Raw genomic sequence first — 25,953 nt, 5'->3', positions numbered from 1 at the left:
TTTATTTTGCCATTCCTGAAAGTTCATTTAAATGTGAATGCAGCAAACCCACAAGACACTTTAGTGTGTGCGTGCGTGCGTGCGCGCGCGCGCGTGTGTTAGCAACAGGTCCAGCTGTCTCTCCCACGCTTCCCTAATTGTCCCCTGGGCTGCAGTGTCCTGTCAGCTGCAGCCTGCCTCTGTCTCAGAAAACCAGAGCAAAAGATTGAAGGAACGGGAAACAGCTAGCAGCTGCATGGGGTGAGGGGACGGAAGCAAACCATTACAGAGAAAGATGTTTTCAGCTGGCAGCAGAAGTGCCACTTGTGCCATCTTGCTGAGGAAAGGCGGTGGCAAAAGCAGGACCGATTTTAGCCTAAGTGGCTGTCTTGCATAACCTGATGAACTGAGTGCGACTGTGGTCTTGTCGCGCAGCGTTATCTAGAAGATTCCTTTTTGCTTTGACATTATCTACAGAAAATAACTTGGGTTGGTCACTTGATATTCAGTCCATGTCTCTAAATTCATGAACTACTTGCACACATTTGTGTATATACTGCGCGAGTATGAACAATGGCCATTTCTTCCAAATTCTTTGCGGTGAAATGAGGCAAGAGGTACATTCTGTGTCCTGCTGTTCCACAATCATTGTGTCTGGAAACAAGGAGGCACCACTCAAGAGTGTGTGTGTGTTTAAAGTAGCAAAGATTCAATCAATGTTGATGTCTTTGGCTTGTGTTAGCTCTTTCAGGCTGTGGGGCTTGTCTGCAATTTTAGGGGTTTTATGCACAGTAAAAATAACTGGCCATGTGTTGCTTTAATATTAATTGACCTTGACCAGGTTTGATTGTAAAATTATAGCTGTATTGTAAAATCTGATTCAAGAAAAAAATTGGATCGCCATGCTACCAACGTAAAAAGTGATTCAAACTTTTTTTTTTTTTTTTTTTTTTTTTTTTAAAGCAGCTTCTTGCACAAAAACAGGCTCTTATAATCATCTAGATCAGGCTTCAAAGCTGTTCCTCAAATACCACTACAACTATATTTTCAAATATTAGTCATTTAACTTTGTAAGTGGTGTACAGTGTTTGGTCGTGATGATCCCGCCTCCTTCACCCAGTCAGCTGAAGTCCTACAGACGGCAGAGTCCTCTGTGGATCCAGCAGGGGATGAGCTGCAGCCGTCTGTCTGTCCCACTAGGCTGTGTTGCTGTTAGCACTCCCTCCTGGAGCTGCTACCGCTGAGCATGCGCTCGGCTCGTACACACCTCTGGACAGAAGGGACGCTTCTCATCAGCACTCTCATGGTGAAGGAATGGATCGTTGAGCCCAAGGTTCTGAAAGGTAAGAGTGCTAATTGGCAATAAATAAATAATGGATTAAAAAACGAAAAAAACCCGACATTTCAGTATATAATGCGCAGCGCTTGGCAAGTATTTGGCATGCACGTCACCACTGTCCATTATTAAAAGTTACTAATTAAAGGTCTGATTAGTATGGATGGATTTCACATATTAAACCACCTGCTTAAGTTTTGAAAATGCTTAAGTTTAACTTTTACGCAGCGTATGTTAAACGCAAATTTAGAACCTGATGTTTATGAACTATTATGACTGCACGTAGCGCCGATTGCATCTAACTTAATGTGTTGATTGGGCTATATGCAGCTTTGTATGCAGGGTTCGTGTGATTAAAGATGTTGTTGCGCATCGCTCCGCGCGCTTTTTGGCACAAAGTGCTTCACGAAATATCGATTTAGCAGAGGAATCTGGGTTTTATTAGAACCTCCGGCTGTGTGTGGGAGTGGGTGCTTGACACAGTTACGGTCTCCGAAGCTCTGTGTTTTCTCCCACGCTCCTGAGGGAGTCATCAACGCGGTCCGCTGGAAACATTTCACCGCGCGCATCAAAGTGAGGCTGTCTGTTTGGATTGTGTGTATGCCTGCGATGCTTAACAGTTTGTATTTTGCTGTGCGCTCCAACGGCCTTGGGGACATGCACAAGTCGTAATCTCACAGCCCGCCAGCCTACAGTTATTACTGACCATACCTACTTCACCTTTTTTATTCATGAGGGTAAGTTACCACAAAATCCATATTTTGGCCTCATATGCACCACTTTAAAACTTAAAGTTAAGATAGACTTCTCCCTGCACTTTATTTTGGTTAAGTATCAGCAATTTAAAACATTTTAGGGAAAGAAATGTCTTCTTTTCCCCTGTGATTAAACGTCTGAAAAAGATGTGATTGCAAGTCTGCATTTCAAAAATACTTTTAGATTGAATGAACAGTCAAGAAAACAATCTGAAAATTGATGATGGAAAAAGGAAAAAACTATTAGCTGCAGTTAGTGGTCCAGATGTATTTATTTTCAGAGGCACAGAAGACAAACAATTTAAATTTGCTCTGGGCGGAGTCAGACTTGCGGTCTGCCATTATAAAGTCAAATAAATAACTTGATACTCGTGCAATCTGCGGGCTGCGTCATGCAGCTTCTGTCTCAGCGGTTAATCGTGAGCAACACTTTGTCAAAGAACAAAAACAAGAAAAAAAAAGATGTGCAGAGGACAAAGGACGACTTTGAAAATGAAACTAGACGCAGCAGGCGAGATGAGGAGTAACAGAGAAAGGAGGGCGGCTGGTGACAACAGTGTGGAGGTGGAGGAAAGTAAAGAGAGAAAAAGGGAGAAGTCTGATGAAAGTGTTTGGTCCGAGCTGTGTCTCCACCATACGGTCCCCGTGTTCTGCTGTGAACGGCTTTGATTGTGAACATGAAGGAGAGAAAGCAAAATCCCGCCGGACACATGAAGGCAGAAAGTGTGTGTGTGCGTGTGTGCCTGTCTGTCTATGTTGCCATCTCACTAAACGGATAAACTGTCTTCTAACTGGCTCTTTTGCCAAGTTAAATAACCTTATGAGCGTTCACCAAGAAGCTATTTCTCTCATATCTCTCATTCACAACACACATCTTCTCTCCTCACCTGTTCTGCCTCTTCCCTCAGCTTAGGTTTTCTATGGCTGGCTATTTCAGGTCCATATTTTGGCACTGCAATGAATTATTCAGGTAACAGGACAACATAAAGGCTCTCAGTAGGATGCTTTGCTCAAACCTGAATTACCCCTCTGCCATCTGGGAAGTCTGCCTGAATAATGGATTTGTTTCCCCAATACCAAGTTGTTTGATGGTCTGTAACTGAAATGGCAATAGGTGCACTCACAGTGTGTGTGCAAGTTAACTCCTCCAATCTTCCCAGCCATCATTTAAAGACATGAATGCATTAAAGATTACTCTTAGAAAAAAAAAAAGTCTGGAATTGCTTGATTATACTCCCCATATCTCTTTTGAAGCATTCTCTGGAGTCTACATATTTCATGCCTTCCTGATTGCTTTTTTTTTCTATTTTTTTTTTTCAGCTTCATTATGAAATGAATGGAAATATTTATGACATCAGGAAAGCTATAATCTACCATAGAAAAAAATGGATGCAACTTAAACAGCAGTCATAAATTAAAGATTGTAAAAAGCCCAGACAATCGATCAATAAAGCAATCAAACGGACGCAGACCATTTACTTTGCCCCTCGGTGCTTGAAAACTGTGGTGAGACACTACAGTACTTACAATATTATGTTGTAAAGGGTTTCTTTATGCACAGTGTAAATTGTTTGGTTCCCTTTTGTTTGTTTTGTATCCTGTTCAAGTGCACGCAAGTATAAATCAGCTAGTTTTGATTCCTACAGTTTAAATTAATTTTGACACCAACTTGAATTTTCATGTCATTTCATTTTTAAGTCACCAGGAAAAAGAAATGCCACATTTATCAAAGTCTGACGGGTCTCTAACGAACACAAGCGGATGCTCAGATAGTGACCCCCAAGATTAGCAGTTAATTTGTAGGCGGAGTCATGGTCAAATATCATTCAGTGGAATGGCGATTAGCTGTGTTTTTAATCAAAATAATAGGGATCTGTCAAAAGTCAGATCTCCACAACTCACGAGGAAGTGAATAACGGTACGAACAAATGCAAGATGCTGATGATCGTCGGGCTGGAGACACATCTCTGAAGCTTCTGGACTCCATCAATCCACCGACAGACAAATGAAGGAAACTGAAGACCTTGTTACCCTCCACAGGAGTGATCAGCCAACAGAGATCACTTCAGGAGCGGGACATTTAATAGTTGCGGAGATCTAATCAATGAAAGGTCTCTCTCACATTGACTAACGTTCAGGTTTATGAGTCCACCATGAGTCCACCACTGCCTGCAACTGTGGAGCTTTGCTCCACAGTTGCAGGCAGAAAAGCCGAAAGGATCAACGTTCCAGCTGAACATGATCCAATCTGTGAAACATGGTGGTGATGGTATCATGGTTTGGTCATACTTCGATGGCTCTGCACGAGGCTCACAGGCACTATTAGAGCAATGAGTTTTGAACCGTGCTCTCGAATTCTAAAATACACAAACGACATGAACTGAAATATTTAAGAGAGAGTACGCGTGCAGCAAGACAGCGATGCAAAACATACAGGTTGCTGTGCAAAGAACGGACAAAGAAGAATAAAGATGATGTTTTGTGGTGGCTAAGAAAAAGTCCTGATCTTAATCCTGAAGAAATGTTGTGGAAAGACAAAAACATCAGAGGACGTTTTAGGTCATATTAGTAAAGGTGTATTGATGATTCCTCGCAAAGCATTTTTCTTGCTGATGCTTCCTCCCATTCCACTGTAACCATTGTTGTGATGTATGTGATGCAGAAAAAGTGGATCTAGAGTAGGAATGGTTTTGTAAAATGAACTCGTAGAATTTGTATTGTGCAGTGTCCATGCTGTCATATCTACACGTGAGGGATGATGGAGATGTACAGAACAACTCAAACTTAACTAAAAACTAAAACATTTTAGTGACCAACATAAAATAAAAACTAGACTTTTGAAAATCAGCCGTGGTAGGGCGGTGTTTAATTGTGTTTTTCACGTCACAACCATATCAAACTAGCATTTGCATTGAAGCTTATTGTTTACCTTTAGAAAATTCCTGTGCACTTGATAATAATATGCATGATCTTTGCATGAAGTTGGAACATGGAAACCGTAATTTAATCTAAGTTTAAGGACAGATTCACTCAAGGATCTAGACTTCAGTCTGGATTTATTATCGTTTCATCTGCTGGCACACAAATAATGCCAAACATTTGCAGCACTGTGAGACAGTCTGAACTTTCATCTTCAATTCTTTCACCTTTTTCTCCAAGACCACTTACTGTCAGCTCAGCAGGCATCCTGTTGTAAAAGTGTGTTTGTGTGTGTGTGTGTGTGTGTGTGTGTGTGTGTGTGTTACTCCGGCAATGTGTTGTGCTCCTATGTGTCATTTTGTCTCTGTCTTCGCGTGGTGACTAGAGAGAGAGCTTGATGTCTCAACAGGAGTCTACATGGTACACTCTCTCTCTCTCACTCACTCACTCACTCACACACTCACACACACACACACACACACACACACACACACACACACACACTGTGCTGGTGGGTGTTTATTACACCGACTGAACGTATATGTTCTGTGTTCTCATGCTAGCTTCAGCCTTTTTGTGTTGTTCTTCACCCCCTCACTGCAGACTTCAGTGCTGTCATCCCTGCTCTTCTTCTTCTGCGCTGCTTTGTCCTTTGTAATGTCTTGTGAGAATCAGAGCTCCTTCAGCTTGTTGGTGGCATTCTCGTGATTAAGCTGCCTTTTTATCTTTTTTTTTTTTTTTTTTGTACAAAATTTTGAATGATCAGATTCCCAGAAACTAGATTTTATGATTTTTCCCAATGCAGTGATTGCAAAACATAAATGTAACATGATTACATTCATGCTGCACATACTGATCACATTATCTTTTTATTTTAATGCGACTTTTTCTGTCCTGCTGCCACACTGACTCACTCAACAGCAGCACAGGCAGAAACTTTATTCTCTCCTCGTGCCTTTCTTTGTTGGAATTTCTAATCTGATTAGATTTTCAGGTATCTTGCATAACTTTATATTTTAGTGGAGGAAAAACACTTTTTTTTTTGAGCTAGAAGCTGAGTAAAAGTTTTTAAGATGTAGAGCAGCGAACACATCAACCCCTAATGTTGGAGATTGTGTACAACATTGTGTATGTTGAGATTCTCCTTAATTTTAGTGTGTGGTTTTAACCACCAATTAGGAACACATGCATCGGGTAGCATGCGCTTTGGTTAGTGTTTAAACTAAAGAAATAGCTTGCACCTGAGGACAGCAGCTACAGTCTTCATCCTAAGGAGCATGTGCATGAGCCCAATCTCGCAGAAACATGTGAAACACGTGAGCTCTTAGAAACACATTACATTGTGAAATGTCATCTCTGAGCCCGGCTGTGGTGCATGCATAAATACCTCAGAGGGGACGTTGCATGAACCTCAGGGTAGCACAAATCAAACCAAGCAATGTCAACCAGTGTCCTCGGGTTTAACTCTCGTTTAACTTGATGGACTGTTTACAGGAAACGATCATGGTTGCAATTGCATAAAATAGCACATGTAAATTCTCTAACCCTTCATGGCAGGGCTCATCATGCTGTCACAATAAGAGCTGACTTCCTGTGGCTCCACATACGTGTGAAAGGAATGAAGAAAAATCCAAGATCTAATTTTAATTTCTTCTAACCTCCCCTTCAAGGCCATCTTTCTGTGTGTCTCTAGGCTGCTTTCAGTTCTGCTATTTTTAGATTTTTCCCTTTGAGTTTTTCTCTTTCAGTACATCCATGCTTATCATCCAGTGGTGTTTACGTCTGCTTAGGCTGCCACTGGGGCCATAAGAGTAGTGTATTCAGTGCCACTAACCTTCTTATGTATTCATAAAAACATCATTTTCCACAGCATTCCCCCCCCCCCCCCCCTTTTTTTTAAAGCATAAAGTTCCAGTGCATTTCCCATTCATGTATGTTTCTTCCTCCGTTCTCACTAGCCGTGTCACTTTGAAAACCTGTTACATCAGCTTGTCTCAGAGGAAAAGCAAGATTAACTTTCATCTTTTTAATCTTTGTCCTGCTGCTTCTGGGAATTGCTGATGTGCCTAGCTGTTTAATTATACATGCCATATAGTGTCTTTCACACACTGTCTGGTTTCCCCACACCAGAGGGGAAGAGGTTGCAAGGCATCGCTTAGATCTGTGTGGAAAGCATTAGCTCTGAACGTGCTGCATGGCTTTGCAAATTCACCTGCCCGCTGAGGCTTTGATGCACTGTTAGAAATATATTCATTATACTGACAGATTATTGTCTGATGATTAGAGGATTTGTGCTTAAAATCTGTCCATTTCCTACATTTCTCAAAATGACTTCACACAAACAGAAAAAACACAGCAATCTCTCTTTTTTTTTTTTAAATTGCATTTTGGAAAAACTATTTATTTTCAAAATAAAACAATAATGACAAAATCAGAAAAAAGATATATCAGTCAGATTGCTATCCCCCCTGTGTTTGGAGCTTTTGTCTATTGTTTGTATGGTTATGTTGAAGGCTTCTGTTAAAATAACATAAAGAAAATATTAAACAAAGTTAATATCTCTAACAAACCTAATAAATCAGCTATTTAGTTTCTAAATAAGCACAAAAGTTGTGAATTCCAAAGCTGGGCCATAAACAACATCACAAAGGACACAATCAGCACCACAAACCAGTCACATAAAAAAAACAAATAAAAAAAACAAACTATTTTAATATAAATGACATCAAACACAAGAGATGCTCCTTCAAATTAAATAAATAATTATATAAATATAATATTTTATGCTTCAAGACCCAAATGTGATATAAAGTATTGTGAAGAGTCAAATGAAAATATTTATATTGTATGTGGTCATGACCTGAAATAAGGACTACAATATTCAGTTGGACTAAGGCTTTTATTGTGAAAGTTTTGAAAAATATGTTTATTTTGAGTTTAAAAAAAAACCAACAAAACAAAAAAGTTGGCTGTGTTGCATCACTTTCTCCTTGGGAGCCAAACCACTCATTCTTATCTGATATCTACCTGGTCAGCTATTTAGCAGTTAGATTTTTGATTTCATGTAGTAAATGTTTTCATTGGGTGAGAAGTCTGGGGTGTGGGTTGGCCTGATGAGATGCTTTTATTGTGGAGCAGAGCTGCTGTAATATGTACAGAATGTTAATTTTACTGTAAGTCTGCAGATTCTGAGGTTTGTAACATTTTAATTTCTTTCGTAATTTGGCACCGTTTAGAGAAACTGCAATCTGACCTTGCTGGGACACCTGGATCCTCCAGACCAGCAAATTGCCCAAACATCTGCTTTTATAAAGGTGCTCACACTTACTGATGATCAGTTAATTGAGTACATCTGATTAGTTACCCTTTTAGGTCCTATGAAAGCAGTTCTGACGTCCAGGATTTTGGAAACTGAATCTAACACCATGTATTTTAGGGCATCATTTTTTACAAATACTTAGGAATATTTAAGTAGCCTTCATTTGAATTTTTGCCAAGAGTTTGACAGGAAGATAACCGCGCCCAGGTAACCAATCAGTACCCAGGAAAAAACTGCTTTCCAGGCTCTAACTGCAGGAAGTAAAATTCAGCTCACCACATTATAGTCTTTTTTTATTTTACCTGTACAGAACCAAAGTGTTAGGACATAGTAGCTTACTTAACAAACTTTCAACATTCCCTGAGGAAGAATGGGAAGTTACTGTGCCTCTTCTGGCCAAAAAATTGCTAACTCTGAAACTGCCGTCCTTGCCTTGGGTTTTCCGTGCCTGCACATGGGGTGATGGAAATGTCCCATAACATGACATCATTTTAAAAATATAAACTACAACAGATTGAAATACCAGTCATCTTTTCACTGGAATAGCCTTGGCTCAATTTACAACTTCAGAGAACACACAGAGCACAATGTCACAGTTCTCAGCACTACCTGTAGAGCTCAGCTGAAAATGTGTCACTGCGATCAAGCTGAACCTCATTACCCTGTCCCAGGTTTGAAGGGAAAAGGTGTTGCCGAGGTAGCCCAGCCACTTATCAAATCTAGCACCTCGATGTGGGCTTTTCCTGGCTCTCAGCGCACCGGGGCCTGAGTGAGAATACTGCCTTATTATTATATTGTTGCAGAGCCAGAAAATGGACACACACACACATTCACAGTTACCTGGAGAACTCCCTGGTGTGCAAGTTAATTAGCAAAGCATCTTAAGAAATGCACCTGGTTTCACACTTGCTTTCCTCTAACAACGGGACAGTGACAAAGCGGCAGTGCTGGTTTCTGAATTCAAGCAACGAACGCCAAATTTGACTCGCTCATTCTCATTCTGATTGGCATTTTTCAAAGAGGAAGCAAATTATTAATAAGCAGCTTGTGAATGCAGACCAGTGTGAAACCGCGCGTTGTTCTCCAGGGTAAGACATGAGTCACTTTGGTTCAAGCAGGAGGGGCACACTGATTGATTTTTCACCTGTCTGCATCACACAAATGCCCTTTGAAACTGAGCCTTTTAACATATAGATGATGAATCATATTTAACTATAAAACATACCTTTACAAAAAGAAAAAAGAGCAAAGTTTGAAAAGAAAAAAACAACAGAGCCACAGTTCTCTTAAAGCAGAACACTATGAAGCCTGTGATAACAGTCCCCACAGAAAAGCCTTTCAAGCAGGTTGATTTTCTGCTGTAATTTTACGCTCTGTAATATCTACACCTTTCCTGTGCTGAGCGTCTAACCCGTGCAGTCATCACGCAGCTTTTCACTCAGGCAATCATGAGTGGAGTCTTTGGGGACTGAAGCAGTCTTTTGGGGACTGGATGCAACCAGGAAACCAGCCGCAGTTAGAGGAAGGCTGATGTAAGACTGCCACCTCTGCTCCCTGGGACATCTTGTTTACCGCTGTGTCTGGTTCACCCTTCTTTTCTACTTCCTTCCCTCACTCAGGCGATTGCTGTAATCTGTCTCTCAGTGCACGCACATTTTAAAGGTATGAATTCATTTAAATGGATTCATACCTTCTCCATCCAATCCCTTGCTACAATCAGACAGTCTGTGGACGATCAGGCCAGCTGGAAACCTCCAATCCGAGTCTGCGCTCTTGCACACCATCAGCTCTTCACTCAGTTTTTGTTGTTTATTTTTTTCCCCACCAAACCCATGTTTTGTTTTTTTTCCCCAGTGGCCCCTCTTTAATTTCTCCTTAAATCCCCACGAAGAACAGACAAGAGACAAATCAAAGGAAAAACCCGAACCCTTGACCCCAACAGTTTCATCCTTTTTATCTGTCGCTGCGTCCTCGAGGGAAACTTTTACAGTTGAAAGTTGATGCAGGAATCTGCATCCTTTCTGGCTTAGTCAGTGCTGCCATAACTTAGATTTCGTAGAATTTGCTTATATGAATTAAAATAGTTTAATCACAATCTCGAAATCTCGTGGGACTTTGATTTCCTTCCACACTGAGTTGTTTGTATTGCCAAGGGAAAAAAGGGGACGCACGAAAGTCAGCAGAGTCATTGTGACATGGATTATAAGACACGTTATTCAAAACATCTGTAGCACAAGGCTTTTACCGCTGCTGGCACTGTTGGCTCAAAGCTGAGCAGGAAGCCCCATCACGACACTTATTCGGTCTCCTCTGTCTGTTCCGCAGGAATGCGGCGCGTTTCAAGCTCTCCGATTTGTAGCTGAGAGCTGTTCTAACTACTACTACTCTACTGCTCAGTGTCCCGCACTTCAGCGTACCTGTGCCCTCATTAATGTAGTTCCTTGTAGCGAGGTTTCCGTGGTAACGGAGGTGAGGAGAAAATGAGTCTATCACTCAGCTGAATGCCTTGTTACCAGAGCGGAGGTTGATATTTCAGGCTCGACTTGTTGTGCTGGAGTCAGTTTCCTGTGCTCTCGACTCGGAGGCCAGTCACGAAATGTTTTGAGCACCTGATGCCAAGATATTCATTCAGATAGCAATTTAGAGACATATGAAGCCGTGATTTCACTTGTTCGGTTGATTTCCCGCAGGTGCAATTAGTTTCCGCCCCCCCTCCACAATCAATGATGAGCGGCTGCGTTTTACACACTGACTTTAATCTTGTAGCTGTCGATGTAACAATGACATACTGCTGGTGTTTATCAGTAAGGATAGGCTGTGTCTGTGGGCTGAGGTTAGTTAACTCTTTAATATGGTGCGCTGGAAAACTCATTTTTAGTTAGGTGAAGTAAAAACTGTTCTTTAGAAAAAAGGGAAACACAAATAGTTTCTTTAGTTTTAGTCCTTATCAGTATGATCAAAATCATTCCAGAAGAAATTCTTACTCCTTGTCTAACATTTTTGCAATGCATCAGGGCAATTATTTGAGCTGTCATTTTAGCGTTTATCCACATCGATAGGATCACCTGTCAAATCTCATATAACAGGCTTAAAAAGTCCCAAGAACAAGGTTTTAAAAGCGTTATATAAGTCGATTTCCTTGTCATCGTTCGGACTCACGTTGTTCTATCACTACAGTCATGAACATTAGGCACATAATAAATTTAGGGTATTTAGGAAAGGCAGCTCTACCCGCCTTTGCCCTGGCCCTAAAATGAGCAGTATCTGTTTTAAAAAGTGATCACATTAAAGGTCTGACTTATGATTGGTTATGTCTGGAGTATTTTACAGTCATTCCTTTGGTTTTTTTTTTTTACAGTACTTTAAGGGAAGTAGTGTAACTCTTCAAATTACACTCTGATGTTGGCATCAATGCTATGTGCATGTCTGTATGTATGCTTGTCAGCTGGCAAAGGCTTACCAACACTTTCCAATAAATATGCCCCTTCGGTGCCGGAGCTATTTTAAATGCATTATGCGGTCTGTTACAGCTGGCAGAGAAAAGATCATAACCAATTTTGTGTAACCTGCTGAGTGTGTTGTATTTACTGATCCACTGAGAGTAGTTGATTTCTTGCAGGTCTGATTATTTAGCTCCATTCAATTTGGGTCATTCCCCAGAGCTCCAGTACACATTAGTGATGGCCTATTGCGACGGCCTGCTGTTCTGGCAGCTTGTGTTCACGTCTCAAGCTGTGGCTGAGTCAGAATGGTAATACTGATAGGAGACAGAATGAAGGATGGATTGATGCATAATGCAGCACCTGCTCAATCTGCAGATGCTGGAGTTAATGCGTGCAAATGTGTTAGACAGACAGACAGAATTCTTTTGGCAAACATGGATAAGTTATGATCTCTGTTTTTATCCAAAGTTATGTTGGGATCTCTGTCATGCTGTGAGAGAGAATAATGTGTTTTGATTTTCTCCTGCACAGTTCATCTCTCATCTGTCTGCGTTGTGTTCCCTTCTCCGCAGCGCTGTCACAGAGCTGTTATTCATCCCTGCATCATGGAGGATCGGCCAGGTGCGTCATGGGAGCTCATCAGCAGTGTGACAGATACAATATATGAAGACTGAGAGGTCGTCATGGAGACCGGCAGCTACACGTCAGGCCCGGCCACTACTGATGGGGTTCGGACAGCCGCTGGGCTGGAGGGACTCGGAGTCCTTCAGGAGCGAGGAGGAGGCGGCTCTTTCAGCACCCCTGCGTCCTGGTACCCTCCGTACTCGCTGGGCTTCCAGGTGTCACTCACCGCCTTCCTCATGCTGGAGCTGGTGTTGGGATTCAGCAGCAACCTGACTGTGCTGGTGCTCTATTGCTCCCAATCCAATTTAGTGGACTCTGTGAGCAACATGGTGACCGTCAACCTCCACGTGCTGGATGTGGCGGTGTGCGTGCTGTGTGTGCCCCTCACTCTGGTTGTTGTTCTTCTGCCTCCGGGACCCAACCTGGCCTTGGTGTGCTGCTTCCACGAGGCCTGTGTCACCTTTGCCAGCATCGCCACAGCCATCAACATCCTGGTTATCAGCTTGGACCGATACGACATCTCGGTACGACCGGCCAACAGGCTGCTGACGACACACAGGGCGGCGTTGCTGCTGATCGCCGTCTGGATCACCTCGGTCGCTGTGTTTTTTATCCCATTCTTGGAGTTGCAGTGGTCCACTGAAGAAGAAGCAGGGGAGACGGAGAAATCCTTGCCTTTGTCCTCGTATGACATTAGTTCCACTGTGGCGCTAGCATGGCGTAACCGGACCGTCCTATGTGTTGGTGGTCAGGGCTTTCACACCGGCCCCGGTAGGTATTACCATCTTATCCTCCAAGTGCCCATCTTCTTCACCACGGTGGCAGTCATGTTGTTTACCTACTCCAGAATATTGAGGGCTTTAAACATCCGCATTGGTTCCCACATGAAAAAGGGCCAGCGGTTCAGGGGCCCCTCCTGCAGAGGGCGCCACAAGAGGCAAAAAAAGGAGAAGCCGGGGCTAACGACTGATGGTGGGGAGTTAGGAGGAGAACAATGCACGACAGATAATACCAAACAGCTCAGCCACCCTCCCCTCATCCCATCCCCAACCCCGACAGCTACCTCTCCCCATGCCGTGTCATCCTCTGCTCCGCTCGTCAGCTCTGACATGGGCGCTGCCACCCCCATGCCAGCCACAGTGGGCGTTCAGGCTTCCGTGTCGGCCATCATCGCCCTGCGGCGGGCAGTGAGACGACATCGAGATCGCCGAGAGCGTCAGAGACGTGTCTTTAAGATGTCCCTCATCATCATTTCAACCTTTCTGGGCTGCTGGGCTCCCCTCTCAGTGACCAACGTCCTAATCCTGGGCATCGGCCCCAGCGACGTCCTCGTCAGCCTACGCCTCTGGTTCCTCGCTCTGGCTTACGGAACCACCGTCTCCCACCCGCTGCTGTACGCTTTCACCCGACAGAAACTGCGCCGTGCCCTTCGTGCCAAGGTTAAAAAGAGGGTGGTGTCCCTGCTCCAGGTAGACCCTTCACCAGGTGGGACTGTCATACACAACTCCTGGGTGGACAACCGAAAGACCAGCAGGCAGGTGCGTCTAGAAGCGAGCGAAGGTACCGAACGCTGCCTGGGAGAAGCCCTGTGAGACTGAAACATGCAGGTCAGGCTCCATAATGAAGCTCGTCGGTGCGAGAAGCCGGTGTGAGAAATGTACAAATCACATTTACACCTTGGGGAGACCTTTAAATGTAACCACCAGCAGCAAGCTCCTGCTACACTCTCCCCTCAGCGCAGGCTGCAGTGGAAGCAGGGTGTCACAATCACTGTGGCACTCACAGCCTCTGCAGAGAATCATTCAACACACACTGTACATAGTTTGCACTCTGTGAATCACTGAAGTCTATTTACATATGGAGCTGAATAATAGAGCATCCTCATAGTGGTGCTTACATAACCACTCCAAAGAATGTGTTTAGCCAGCAGAAGATATGATCTGCCTTCTCCCACTTAAAGCCTCCAAGGCACTTCAAACACATAAATTCTTTGAATGTATTTAATATTATCTCTGCCTTAAACGTTCCGCTAAATGGTATACTGTGCATTCGGAACAAAAAAAGGGAGCATGTCAGATATTTAAATGAAAGGCTCAGTGACAGCTGATAAACTTTTAACTTTTCAGGGTCTGCCTGGGGAGAGACGATAAAGAACAAGTCAGAGGACAGTTAAAAGTGTAAATTAGTAAATCAAGTTTTGCTTTAGTGTGAGTTTATCGTGTGCTAAGATATTAAAGCGCTTGCATAAGATTTCGCAACACTTCTTTTGCCCCCAGTTTATAGCAAATGGTGTAATATATTATTTGGTATTGCAGTCTAGCTGTCTCCCCCTGTTTCCACTTGTTATGCTAAACTAAGTTAACTGGCCGCTGGCTGTAGATTCGCGTTCACTGTTAGCATGAGAAATCTTCTCATGTGACTCGTGATGGGAAAGAAAAGACACAATCATCATTCACAGATACTGTGTTTATTCCAGGTCTATAGTCTTAGACTGCATTTTAGATGTAAAGCTGCTTAGAAGAAAATTCATGTAAATGATGTAAATACTGCCCACATGATGAAACGGAAGTGTGTGGTTATAAAACGACTTTCCTAGAGCAGAGCAGTGATCCAGCTGCCTCGTCCCTGTGTCGTTGCACCCAGACATGCGGTCCCACAGGTCAGCTCCTCCCAGAGGAGTGTAACGGTCACCACAGCTGGGCCCTGACAGCTTCCTGGCGTTATAAAGAGTAGTGTTGACTTTACCTGCTTGTGTTCACTGCTCTAACATTGTACTCACGCTATTGTTCATTGCAGCGGCCGTGTGATTTATCACACTAATAATGCATTAGTGAATGTTAACAAGTGAAAATATATGATATATGTACACCAAGAATATCTTTAGAAGTTTTCTCCACAGTGTTTTGATGTGAATGTGTCACAAAACAGTGAATTAAAAGAATGAATTGAGTTTTTCTTTCGCGTGTGTGCTGTGTTGCAAGTTTGTTTAAATTTCCAGCTGGGGGTCAGAGCTACTCAGACTTCGTCCAAGATAAAAAAACAAAAAAAACAACAGGTTTTACATTTCTTCACTAGGTTTTTTTTAAGCCTCCTACAAGAGGAATAACACGAGGACAACGTGCAGCTCCGTACATATAGCCTATATAATCACTCAGGGCTATGCTGCAAAAGAACATAATGTCCCTACAGACTCTCGCTCACACATCAAGGAATCTCTGTATGTCCATCTGGTGAAATCGCACATAAGAGCATACAGCGACGTCTGAACAGAACATAACTGCATCCAACCGCTCTCGAACTCCTCAAATGAACTTCATCAGCAAGTATGATCAACACAAAGATGTGATGCGCACAGAGACTCCTCCATTTGTTGGTGAGACCAATAGTCGCTTTAACATTTGCTTTGTGTGGTCTCTGTGTTGAACAAACGGTACATTGTGTTTGTGGATGTGTTCATTTATCACCATCAGATGCAGCCAATAATGAGTGGGTAGTGCCATTTACATGTGATAATTTTAGTATTGTCTTTCCACTGGTTGGCGTGCTAAACTCAAACCTCGGCGCTGTAGGCTTTTTTATGTGAAGATGTGCTATTTCAGTCTGTGCATTCATGTTCAGTAAAAGTGCCCTCTGTAGGAATGCAGGCACCTATACCTGGCAGTAATCATCACATGCCCCTCCCACTGAGCTCTCCTGTGGCTCATGGCGGCGTAGCGGCTCAAAAGCTGCCTGCATGTTTGAAAACGTGGCGTGGGCTTCGTGTTGCGTGGGAGGGAGGCGCTACAGACCTCAGCAATATAGGGGAAAAAAAGAAGGTCATCCATGTGGGATGAAGCCTGCAAGGTAAAGTAGGCTAATTCAGCAGCACTTAAACCTCGAAAGAACAATTAGGCCACTGCAAATACCAGTGACATAATTTTGGTTAAAATTAAATGACATATAAATAAATCATTTTTAATTTATTTTTTTGTAAATGGAAAAAACCTTTTTACACTAATGGGGAGTGTAACATTTACACTGAAACTCAAGGGTTATTATCTAACATTGCACAGCGGAGTATGGATATGATAAAGTGCCCTTTTCTATCCTAGGTGCTGTTTTGGGGTTAAAGGTTAAAGCTAATTTAGTTGGACAGACATCAGGAATAAATGGTCAGGAGTGGCTACCCTAAAAGGTACCTTGTTTTTTTACTTTTTAAATTAACCATCCATTTCTCTTGGCCCACAGCGTGGCAACCAATTTCTATAAATCATGTGAGGACTAAGAAATGTAGAGGACGGAGTGTTGAGTTGTAAGGATATCTGTGCAGATACACTTTTATGGAAAAAGCCAGCATTCTTTCTGGCACACAGTGAGGTGATCACAAGCTACAGTGAAGGAGTGCATGTAATGTGAACCAGTAGAAACTGGTTTTATGTGGAATTTTTGGAGCTGATGGCTCTAAGCATCTAAAGTCCACGTCTCACTTCAGCAGAGGCATGTTTCAGCTCAGTGTTTGCAGCTTTTATGTCTAAAGCTAGTTCTCATTAGAGAATAACAAACATATGGGAATACAGGAAAATGGTTCAGGCGGTGTGTAACCTAAAAAAACTGAAAAATGTAGTAGGTTTGTGTAAAGAGGAAGACGCATGATATTGTAAAACTGGGATCAATTTAAGCTTATATTATATTGTATTGTGTATTGGCCTATATACTACTAGCCATCCACTGAATGACACACTGTATGTGACTGCATGCCATTATACGCTAATTTAGGCTGATCTTTCAGTGTATCGTAAATAAGATGTTATTGGTAATAGCTAATGGATGCAGGAAAAGGAAAGAATAGCGTTCAAATCTTGTCCAGAGGGCTTGTGGCACTTAATGTCCTGTGATAGAGCGCCCTCTGGTGGGGAAGTTGAAAATTGCAGACGTAGATATTTCATGACCGAGTTTGTGGAGCCTCAAACTATACATTTGAAAGCACAGGCTACGTGAGATATGAAAGTGGAATATGCAGTCCTCTAATGAAATTAGATTTATTATTGTTTTTTAATCGACATAAACTGAAATGCTCATATTACTCAGTTAATTCATTTATGTGGTTTTAAACGGACATGTGCAAACTACTATTAAATGAAACGCGCTCTATATGTATACATTACAGTTTGCAGCTTGTAGTCATCACTACAACCGAAATATAGCGAAACATGTCCATTTTGTTATAACCGGTAGATGGCGGCGTATATTCACGCCAGCCGAAATAGCTCAGTTGGGAGAGCGTTAGACTGAAGATCTAAAGGTCCCTGGTTCGATCCCGGGTTTCGGCAAGCGGGCAATGGGCAAATTTTTTAAGTGTTCCAACTCTCTTTATGCATCATTTTTAAGTGCTACTACTTTAATTGTGATTTTAAACTGCATCTGCATTTAAGGAATTGATAAAGAAGTATGTCTAATGTACTGCCAACTACTAGGCCACAAAGGAGTAGCATTTGGTTCAATAGGTTTCTGAAATGTCTGGCTAAAACACTTGAAAAATTATGTAACTATGCAATGTAATGTGCTTGTGTTAAATACCAGTCGCAGCAGACCGCAGAACGCACCAGAGGAGCCTCAATGGGACTGCGGTAGGTATATGGGACCCCCTATGGTACATTTGGATTCTTTGACTGGGTCTCAGCTGTTCTGATCTGAGTGCCAGCCGGGGTGTGTACAAGCAAGTAGGCCTCAGTCCAAGAGAGCAGGCCTGGGACCACAGGGCACCAAATGGGTCACGAATTTGCGTCATTCCTTTTGAAACTGGAATGAACAGCCAACTGGCTCTCTGTGGTGATGTGTTAATCAGCAGCGCAATGATAATGAAAAGACAGAAAGCGGTTCAGGGATCTAACAAGGTGCAAAGTGTTCAGATGGTTTGTGTTTGCATACATAATGTCTGCAGACTCAGAAAGACACTGAAGAGGACTGGTAACAGGAAGGCAGTTGAAGTAGAACAGGTCTGCAGCATTTAGGACTTAGAAGCTGCAGTAATATTCGAACTTTCTCTGAAGAAATGTGACAGTGCTCAGCTGAATGTACTGCAGTTACCAAATATGATATCAGAATACTGAACACTTAAATTATCCTGTAAATAAGACAGTTTTTAAGACACTGGGCGACCAATGTTACTCTGCATTTTTAATATGGATTGTTATATTTAACAGTGACAATGCCGAGAAAACAATGTACACCTTTTCAGCTTAACCACACTTATTTAAAACCCAAACTTTGGCAGATCATTCAAATTAATTGTATGCATTTTCATTGTCTCTCCTCCCTCATTTGTTGCCATGTAATTTGTCACCACATAATATCCTGTGCTGTTGGTTATGCAAGGTTCCCTCTCTCTTCCTCTTCATTGTTGTTCACACTTTCCACTGCTGTCATCTGGTTTCCTGCTGGCTGTTTTCCCAGTGGTCTTGGAGAGCAACAAAGAATGCCTGGAGAAGCCAATCAAGCCCAGTTCACCAATTCAGTTTGGTGGTTGAATAAAAACCTCACAGGTGGAGAGCGGTCCAGCCAGCCGGGCGGATGGACAGGCACAAGGAAAGGATGTTTTTGCTCTAATTAATCAAAAAAAAAATCTATTCAGTAGTGTTCCATTTTCAAGCAGCTCCCACAGACGTCTCGACTAATTTGGAATGGCTTCAAGGCTTGCATAACTGGAGCAAAGTGACTTCTAACCGGCAAACTTTCTGTGCCATTTGCCAAACAGATTGAACAGGTTGAACTAGAAGCAGAGTGGTTCATGACATACGACTCGGCAGGTTTTAGAAATATGCTTTCATAAAGTAAAAAGAATAAACGATCATTGTTATTAGGTTGAGAGTGTGACATCACGCTAAATTCCTATGATGCACTGCAATCTATTATTGCATTTATTATTTATGGGAAAAATACAGAAGAAGCTGCAACTGCAAAACTGCAAAATTGAATTGGTATCTGTACAATTTACAGAAATGTTTAACAGTGCTGAGAGACTGTTACTATTATGCTTTTTTTTTTTAAAGACTGGTACTGGTTTAACTGTGTCTGTCTATCTCCAAAAGTTGATTCTGTTCATCTGGACGTAGCGTTTTGTGGGAGAAACGTTTTGGTCCTGCAGCTGACCTGCAGTCAGCTGAGACTGAAGAAGTCACTTGGATGAGTGACGAAACATTTCTCCCACAAAACGCTGCGTCCAGATGAACAGAATCAACTTTTGGAGATTTACTTCCCTGGATGATTGAGCGTGCATCAAGATGTGTCTGTCTAAATCTCGCAGATTTCTTTGATTATTTTTCTAGCTATATATAAAGCAGCAGTAACTTTTCCAGGTTTTATATTCCTGTACTATTCAGTGTCCTACTCAGGTGTAGTAGAACAAGCTGTAAACGCCAAACATGACACGAAACATGACCTGCTAAAGTTTATATGCTGATGGCGTTATCAAATGTCTATTTACACATTTAGCATTTACAGAGCATCATTACTGTTCTCTGGGAGTCATGTTTTTGGTCACCGGATTAAATTAAATCCTGTGTTTACACTCTCTCTGCCTTTGTTTATAACTTCAATGGATAATTGGAAAAATCTGTCTCTTCAGCTGCTGAATGTTCTTCTATGTCACCGACTATAAACAGTGATTAAAGGGGGAAAAAAGAGAGTCAACAGCTGTCATCCCTGTATGTGAGCCGGATTTTAAAACGCACCATGGGTACGACCTACGACTATCATGTGTACCCACATGTTCAGCTTGTGTTCAGATTTTAATTTTATTACTATCCAGTACCACTCTGTGCACATTTGCTTGTCTGTCTCTATTCATCAAGAAAGAAAACTGGAAGCCAGGTCTTGTTAAAAAAAAAGAAAGATTGACATTGGCTTCTGTTGTTAATGCTGATAAGACAAGAGACAGCAAAAGAGGACATGACAGAGCGAAAAAGTTAACGACACAGTCACTGTAAAATTAAAGAATAACCTCTTTTATTCCTAAAGGCTTTATGTGTCAGGAAATAATATTAAAACATTTAAATAATCTGGTCCTTACCAAGTCTTAAAGTTAGGAAAACCTACAGAGGAACTACAAAAACCCAAAAGCTACATCTGCAGATGTTTAGGTAAGTTTAGGTAGGTGGTTCTTAAAAGCTACTGACTCATGGAGTTCACACAGCTTCTGCATTTTGGTTTAGTTTTTATTAAACAAATAATGACATGATGTAATATGTCAAATGTTGTTGTTCACCTCAGGTTGTATTTAAATCATTTTACAACCTGGCAAGGACCAGATCATTATACATATATAAAACCCTAAAATTTACTTTCTTTTACCCTGACTGCAGGTGCATTTTAACCTGACTGCACACTTTCCTGCTATGTCCTTGTTAAGAATACACAAAAAACGATAGTTGGTCAAAATGAATACATGACCACTTTAGCAAGTGATCTGAGTGATTGATCACACTGGATCTTGGCAGTTATTTTTAGTGCTATCCAAATGTGATCACTTGGATTACACAAACGTACACATGCATAAACGTACACGGTCGGCCTTTATTATCATTACAAACTTCCTTTTTTGACAAGTAAAACATATTACGTGACGAGGACCTGATCAACTTCTCAGCCTTTGTTTACAGTTTCCCCAAAAGTTGTCTTTCGTGTTTGATGGTATGAACAGTCAGATACCTTAAACCACAGTCAGCATCATCCAAACTGTCAGATGCAAGACAAGTATTTTTCTAAGGAGGTCTTGTTGTAAAGCTCTTGTGACATAACCCACCATGATCCATACAGTCATGGTGTGACAAGGGCTTGTTATCTGAGGGAACAGTGACTGACCCCCGCTTTTGTCCTTTGAGACAATAAGTAGGCATTGTCTCCTCAGACTGACTGAGTTCAAAGTAACAAACCCACTCAATGTTCCTTGAACGAGCTCCAAGGACATTAGGAAAGCTTGATTCTCTGTGTTAATCTGTGCAGATGTCATCTCATAGAGTTGTGTTGTTCTTTCACAGCACTGCCCTGACCTTTGTAATTGCTTGGGCGCTGATCTACGTCATTATATCAAAGCCGCAATTGAGTAAAGTCTGCTGTCCTTGCTCTTTTGTTCTCTGCTGAACAATGCAGCTGGACCGGCAGCTGGACTTTTGTAATAAAATAAAAAAGATGCTTCAAATGAAGGTATCTGAGGTAGTTATGCATTACTGGAAAAAAATCTCTAAGAAATTTGTTTTTTGTTAACTTATGGAAAATAATCTACATTTATCTTGTCTGACTAGACCTTTGCTTTCCTCAGTGTATATGTGGCTGGACCACAGGGAAGGTTTGAAGGTTTGTGTAGTTTATTAGCAGGTTTTCATAAGGCAGATGAAGATCATTGACATCATCCACCGGAGACTGACACCACCAGGTGCCCCGGTCACGGTGCTCTGTCTGTGAACCTCCATGTTCGAAAAATTTCGAACACATCACATTCAGTCGTCCCCGTGCTTCTACATTTCACATCCTTTCCCTTTGACTCACACAGGTCAGGTTAATGACCACAGTCGCGGCTGTTACCCAATGCGCTGTGTCACCATGTGCTCTCCAAAAAAGTATTGTCGTCTTAGCCAATCTATCCCTTCCTTCTTCTCTGATGTAAATGTGTGTATGTTTTAGCACGTGTGTTTCACATGGGGTGGTGCCTCTGAGGTTTTTCTACCATCTGCCAAAGGCTTAATAAATGGCCAAATTTAAAATAGAAACTGAGTAATGCATTTAGGAGAGGCCCTGAGATTACAAGAGACAGAGTGGGCTCCAGAAAGCAAACACTTTAAAAAGGTGTGCCCATTCTCTCTCTTTGTCACTGTTCATAAGTGATCTCGCTCTCTCTCTCTCTCTCTCTCTCTCTCTCTCTCTCTCTCTCTCTCTCTCTCTCACACACACACACACACAAGGAGAGAGAACATGGGTGGATGTGTCTCTGGAAAGGATTTGTCTATTGATATCTGTCTGGGGCCTGGCTGCCTGCCACCCCTCACCCCCACACTGCAAACTCAAGTTCATGACCTGTTATGCAACTCTGCTCATTGGCCATTGTAACAGATTTAAAACACATCTGCATCTAAAACAGATGTAGTTTCCATTCGTCACTTAAAAGTAAGTAAGTAAGAAATCACTCATTTGACACCATGCAATAATACTTATGCTCCAGTATTGTAAATATATACAGTGCTGTGAAATGCATTAACAATTTTGTTAATGCATAATTTTTTTTTTTACATATTTGTCACATTTAAGTGATTCATATCAAGTTAATTTGAATTTTAGACAAAGATAATATGACTAAATACAAAATACAATTTTTAAGTGATGATTTCATTGATTAAGAGATAAAAGCTTCAAAACCTACCTGGCGCTATGCAGAAAACTAACTGCCACCTAAACTTAATAACTGGATGTGCCACGACCTGCAATCAAGCATGTGTGATAACTGGCAACGAGTCTTTCACATTACTGTAGAGGAATTTTGTCGCACTATTCTTTGTAGAATTACTTTAATTCAGCCACACTGGTATGGAGGACCAGCACATTATTATTATTATTATTATTATTATTATTATTATTGGGGGGATGTGTGTGAGTCTTCTGGTTCTCCACAGTTTACAGTCAAAGCATCTCAATCTGATTTCAGTCCAGACTTTAACTAGACCACTTCAAAAACTTACATTTGTTATATTTCCGAGGTGGACTTGCTGGTGTGTTTCAGATCACTGTCCTGCTGTTCACTCAAGCTTCTGGTTATGAACAGATGGCCGCACATTCTCCTTCAGGATTTTCTGGCAGAGAGCAGAATTCATGGTTCCATCAGTTACTCATCCTGGATGAGTCATCGGGCAGCAGCAAATTTCTGACTATATTTTTGTTTGATGATCTGAAACATTTAAGTAGGACAAATGTACACAAACGGTAAGAAATCAGGAAGGGGTGAAATACTTTTTTGCAGCACTGTGAATTGTTTTGTAGTGAATAAAACAGCCCACACAAGTACAAACACCACAGTGACATAGCCAAAGCAGTGAAAAAGCACTTTATTGTTGTTTTTTCAGCTAAGATTTAAAGTGTGTTTTTGGCTGGTAAACAAAATGTCTATTGACTGTTATTTAAAAATTACATTTTAATATTAAGTTTGCAAAATATTTTGACTTAGAGTCAGGTATTGCATTCGGTTTCTTCTGGCCTTAAGTGTGTTATCCTATCTTAAATCTGAATATATCTTAAACATATAAAACAGGAAATATAGCAAGTAAAATAGCAACCTAGCATTCCTCATGTGCCAGCTGTATAAAATTACAGAAGAGGATTAGGGCCACTGGAATAAAAAAGTGGGCACGTCTTTTTTTTCCTTCTTTACCAGAATTCTGAGAAAAAAGTCAGAATTCTGAGATTAAATCAGAATCAGAATACTTTATTGATCCCTAGGGGAAATTATTTTGGTTACAGTGCTCCAGTATAAACAGTAACAAAGACAGACAATACACTAAGTAAGAAATAGACACAATATATACAATATATACATGCATATCTATCTATACACATATAAGTCACTTATTGATAAATAGCTGAATAAGAAAGAAGAGCATGTGCAAAAAGGGTGTAGCTATTGCAGTATACAGCGTGTTAAGTGGATGAGTTGTACAGAGAGATGGCCACAGGCAGGAATGATTTCCTGTGTCGTTCAGTGGTGCTTTTTGGTAATCTCAGTCTCTTGCTGAACGTGCTCCTGTGACTGACCAGCATGTCATGGAGTGGGTAAAGTCACAATTCTGACTTTTTTCTCAGAATGGAAAAGAAGAAAAAAAAATTTGTGCCCACTTTTTTTTCTTTCGGTGGCCCTAATCCTCTTCCATATAAAATAGGGCTGCAAATAATGATTAATTAAAAAAAAATTGTGCAGTTTTACACTTTAGATACATTTACTGTTTCTCTGTTATAGTCCAATAAATCAGTCACACATTGAAAGTTTCACTACTTTCCAGTGTTGGGAAGGTTACTTTTAAAATGTATTCCATTACAGAATACAGATTACATGCCCCAAAATGTATTCTGTAACGTATTCCGTTACGTTACTCAATGACAGTAACGTATTCTGAATACTTTGGATTACTTAATATATTATCATGCTTTTTACAACAACGTGAATGTACTATTGCTGTGTGATTTATTACTGTTACTGAAGGTCAGCGACTTCGAACTGTAGTAAAGGGACCTCTGACTAATACGGCGGGGTCCCTGTCGGCTGGTAGCCGAAAAATAGCTTTACTTTGTTGTGTGGGTCAACTTTTCTTGCGAGAGACAGAGAGAGGCGTTGAAAGGCTGCTCCAACGGAACTTATTGTTTCGGAGGAAAACACGAACACGGTGTACAGTCGAGTCTTAATAGCTTACTTACAACTGGGCTCGTCAGGCTCTCTTCTTGGCTGCAGTGGTTATTATTATATTTACATGCTTCCAGCTGCCGTTTTTCCTCGATGACAACTCGTACCTTTCCACTCCCCTTTTTCTCCCTCCTCGCCCTCACAGACCCATAACGTGTATGGCAGTCCATTCTCCCTGCAACACGGACTACACTGCCCATGAGGCTACATTCTTTAGAGCTATGCTTGTAGCATTCTGCCTGTTAGCTTAGCACAACAACAACAACAACAACAACAAAAAGGCGCTCTCTCACCCAGGAAACACACAGTCGCAGAGAGAGAGAGAGCGTCGCCCTGTAACCATGGCAACCGTAACGCTGCCGCCTGGAACAACAGAACGTAGCTGTCAAACAAAACCCAAACAGTCCTGACCCGCGACAAAATGAAACAGGAAAGTACCGCAGTGTAATCCATTTATTTCAACAAAGTAACTGTATTCTGAATACCACCTTTTTAAACGGTAACTGTAACGGAATACAGTTACTCATATTTTGTATTTTAAATACGTAACGGCGGTACATGTATTCCGTTACTCCCCAACACTGCTACTTTCTAACGAGTATTTCTATTATGCTTGCCTTTTGTTTGCTTTTAACAACTAATTCTTCAGGTCTGCTTAGACTATATATTTTCTTCTTCTTCTGTTTTTGGTATCCTCCCATTCACGTTATGCCTATGAGCATGGACTTCTTTACATCACCTTACATTACCTCTGGAAACCTCTGAGGACTCACTAAAAGCTTAGGTATCGTTGTAAGCCGCATCTAAAACATGATACAGGGATTCCCCTGCCTGAGTGGGGACATTGGCTGGGATGGCTGGCCTCCCCTGAGCTGGATAGTGCCTCTGGAAACTGCAGTCAGGTGGTTGCATGGATGATGACAAGCTGTCATCGGACTGAAAATAAATTTCGGAGCCATACATTTCACAGAGACTTCTCGTTTTCATCTCCCACAGTGCTTGCGTGCACGCTTGACCCAGACATGTTTAAACTTTCTTTTTTCTTTCCCCCCAGTCAGATTTACTGCACAATAATTAATCATTTAATCTGTATTTAGTTTCTACTCTTACATCTTTGTCCCATGTCTTCAGGGTTCCACTGCTATGGGTTTGTAGTCTGTACT

General features: G+C 41.6%; 1 protein-coding gene, 1 long non-coding RNA gene and 1 other non-coding gene across 3 annotated transcripts; 2 read left to right on the top strand and 1 right to left on the bottom strand.

Moving 5' to 3' along the window:
• Positions 1–12,434: 12,434 nt before the first annotated feature.
• Positions 12,435–15,319, top strand: LOC146669324 (G protein-coupled receptor 22-like). Its single transcript, XM_085407868.1, has one exon. The coding sequence runs from the start codon at positions 12,435–12,437 to the stop codon at positions 13,965–13,967; it is 1,533 nt and encodes a 510-aa protein (XP_085263994.1). The 3' UTR covers positions 13,968–15,319.
• A 2,292-nt stretch (positions 15,320–17,611) lies between these two features.
• trnaf-gaa (transfer RNA phenylalanine (anticodon GAA)) lies at positions 17,612–17,684 on the top strand. Its single transcript has one exon. It is a non-coding gene; the product is annotated as a tRNA-Phe (tRNA).
• Positions 17,685–18,762: 1,078 nt separating this feature from the next.
• Positions 18,763–24,942, bottom strand: LOC146669322 (uncharacterized). Its single transcript, XR_014911854.1, has 3 exons — positions 24,805–24,942; positions 23,082–23,192; positions 18,763–18,956 (listed from the first exon to the last, which is right to left on the bottom strand). It is a non-coding gene; the product is annotated as an uncharacterized LOC146669322 (long non-coding RNA).
• Positions 24,943–25,953: the final 1,011 nt, after the last annotated feature.

The sequence above is a fragment of the Rhamphochromis longiceps genome, linkage group LG5 (assembly GCF_057381845.1).
Source record: "Rhamphochromis longiceps isolate RC_006_pf linkage group LG5, R_longiceps_female_GT1.1, whole genome shotgun sequence".
NCBI lineage: Eukaryota > Metazoa > Chordata > Actinopteri > Cichliformes > Cichlidae > Rhamphochromis > Rhamphochromis longiceps.
The sequence above is the reverse complement of the archived record's forward strand: the minus strand, read 5'-3'. Positions and strand labels throughout refer to the sequence as shown.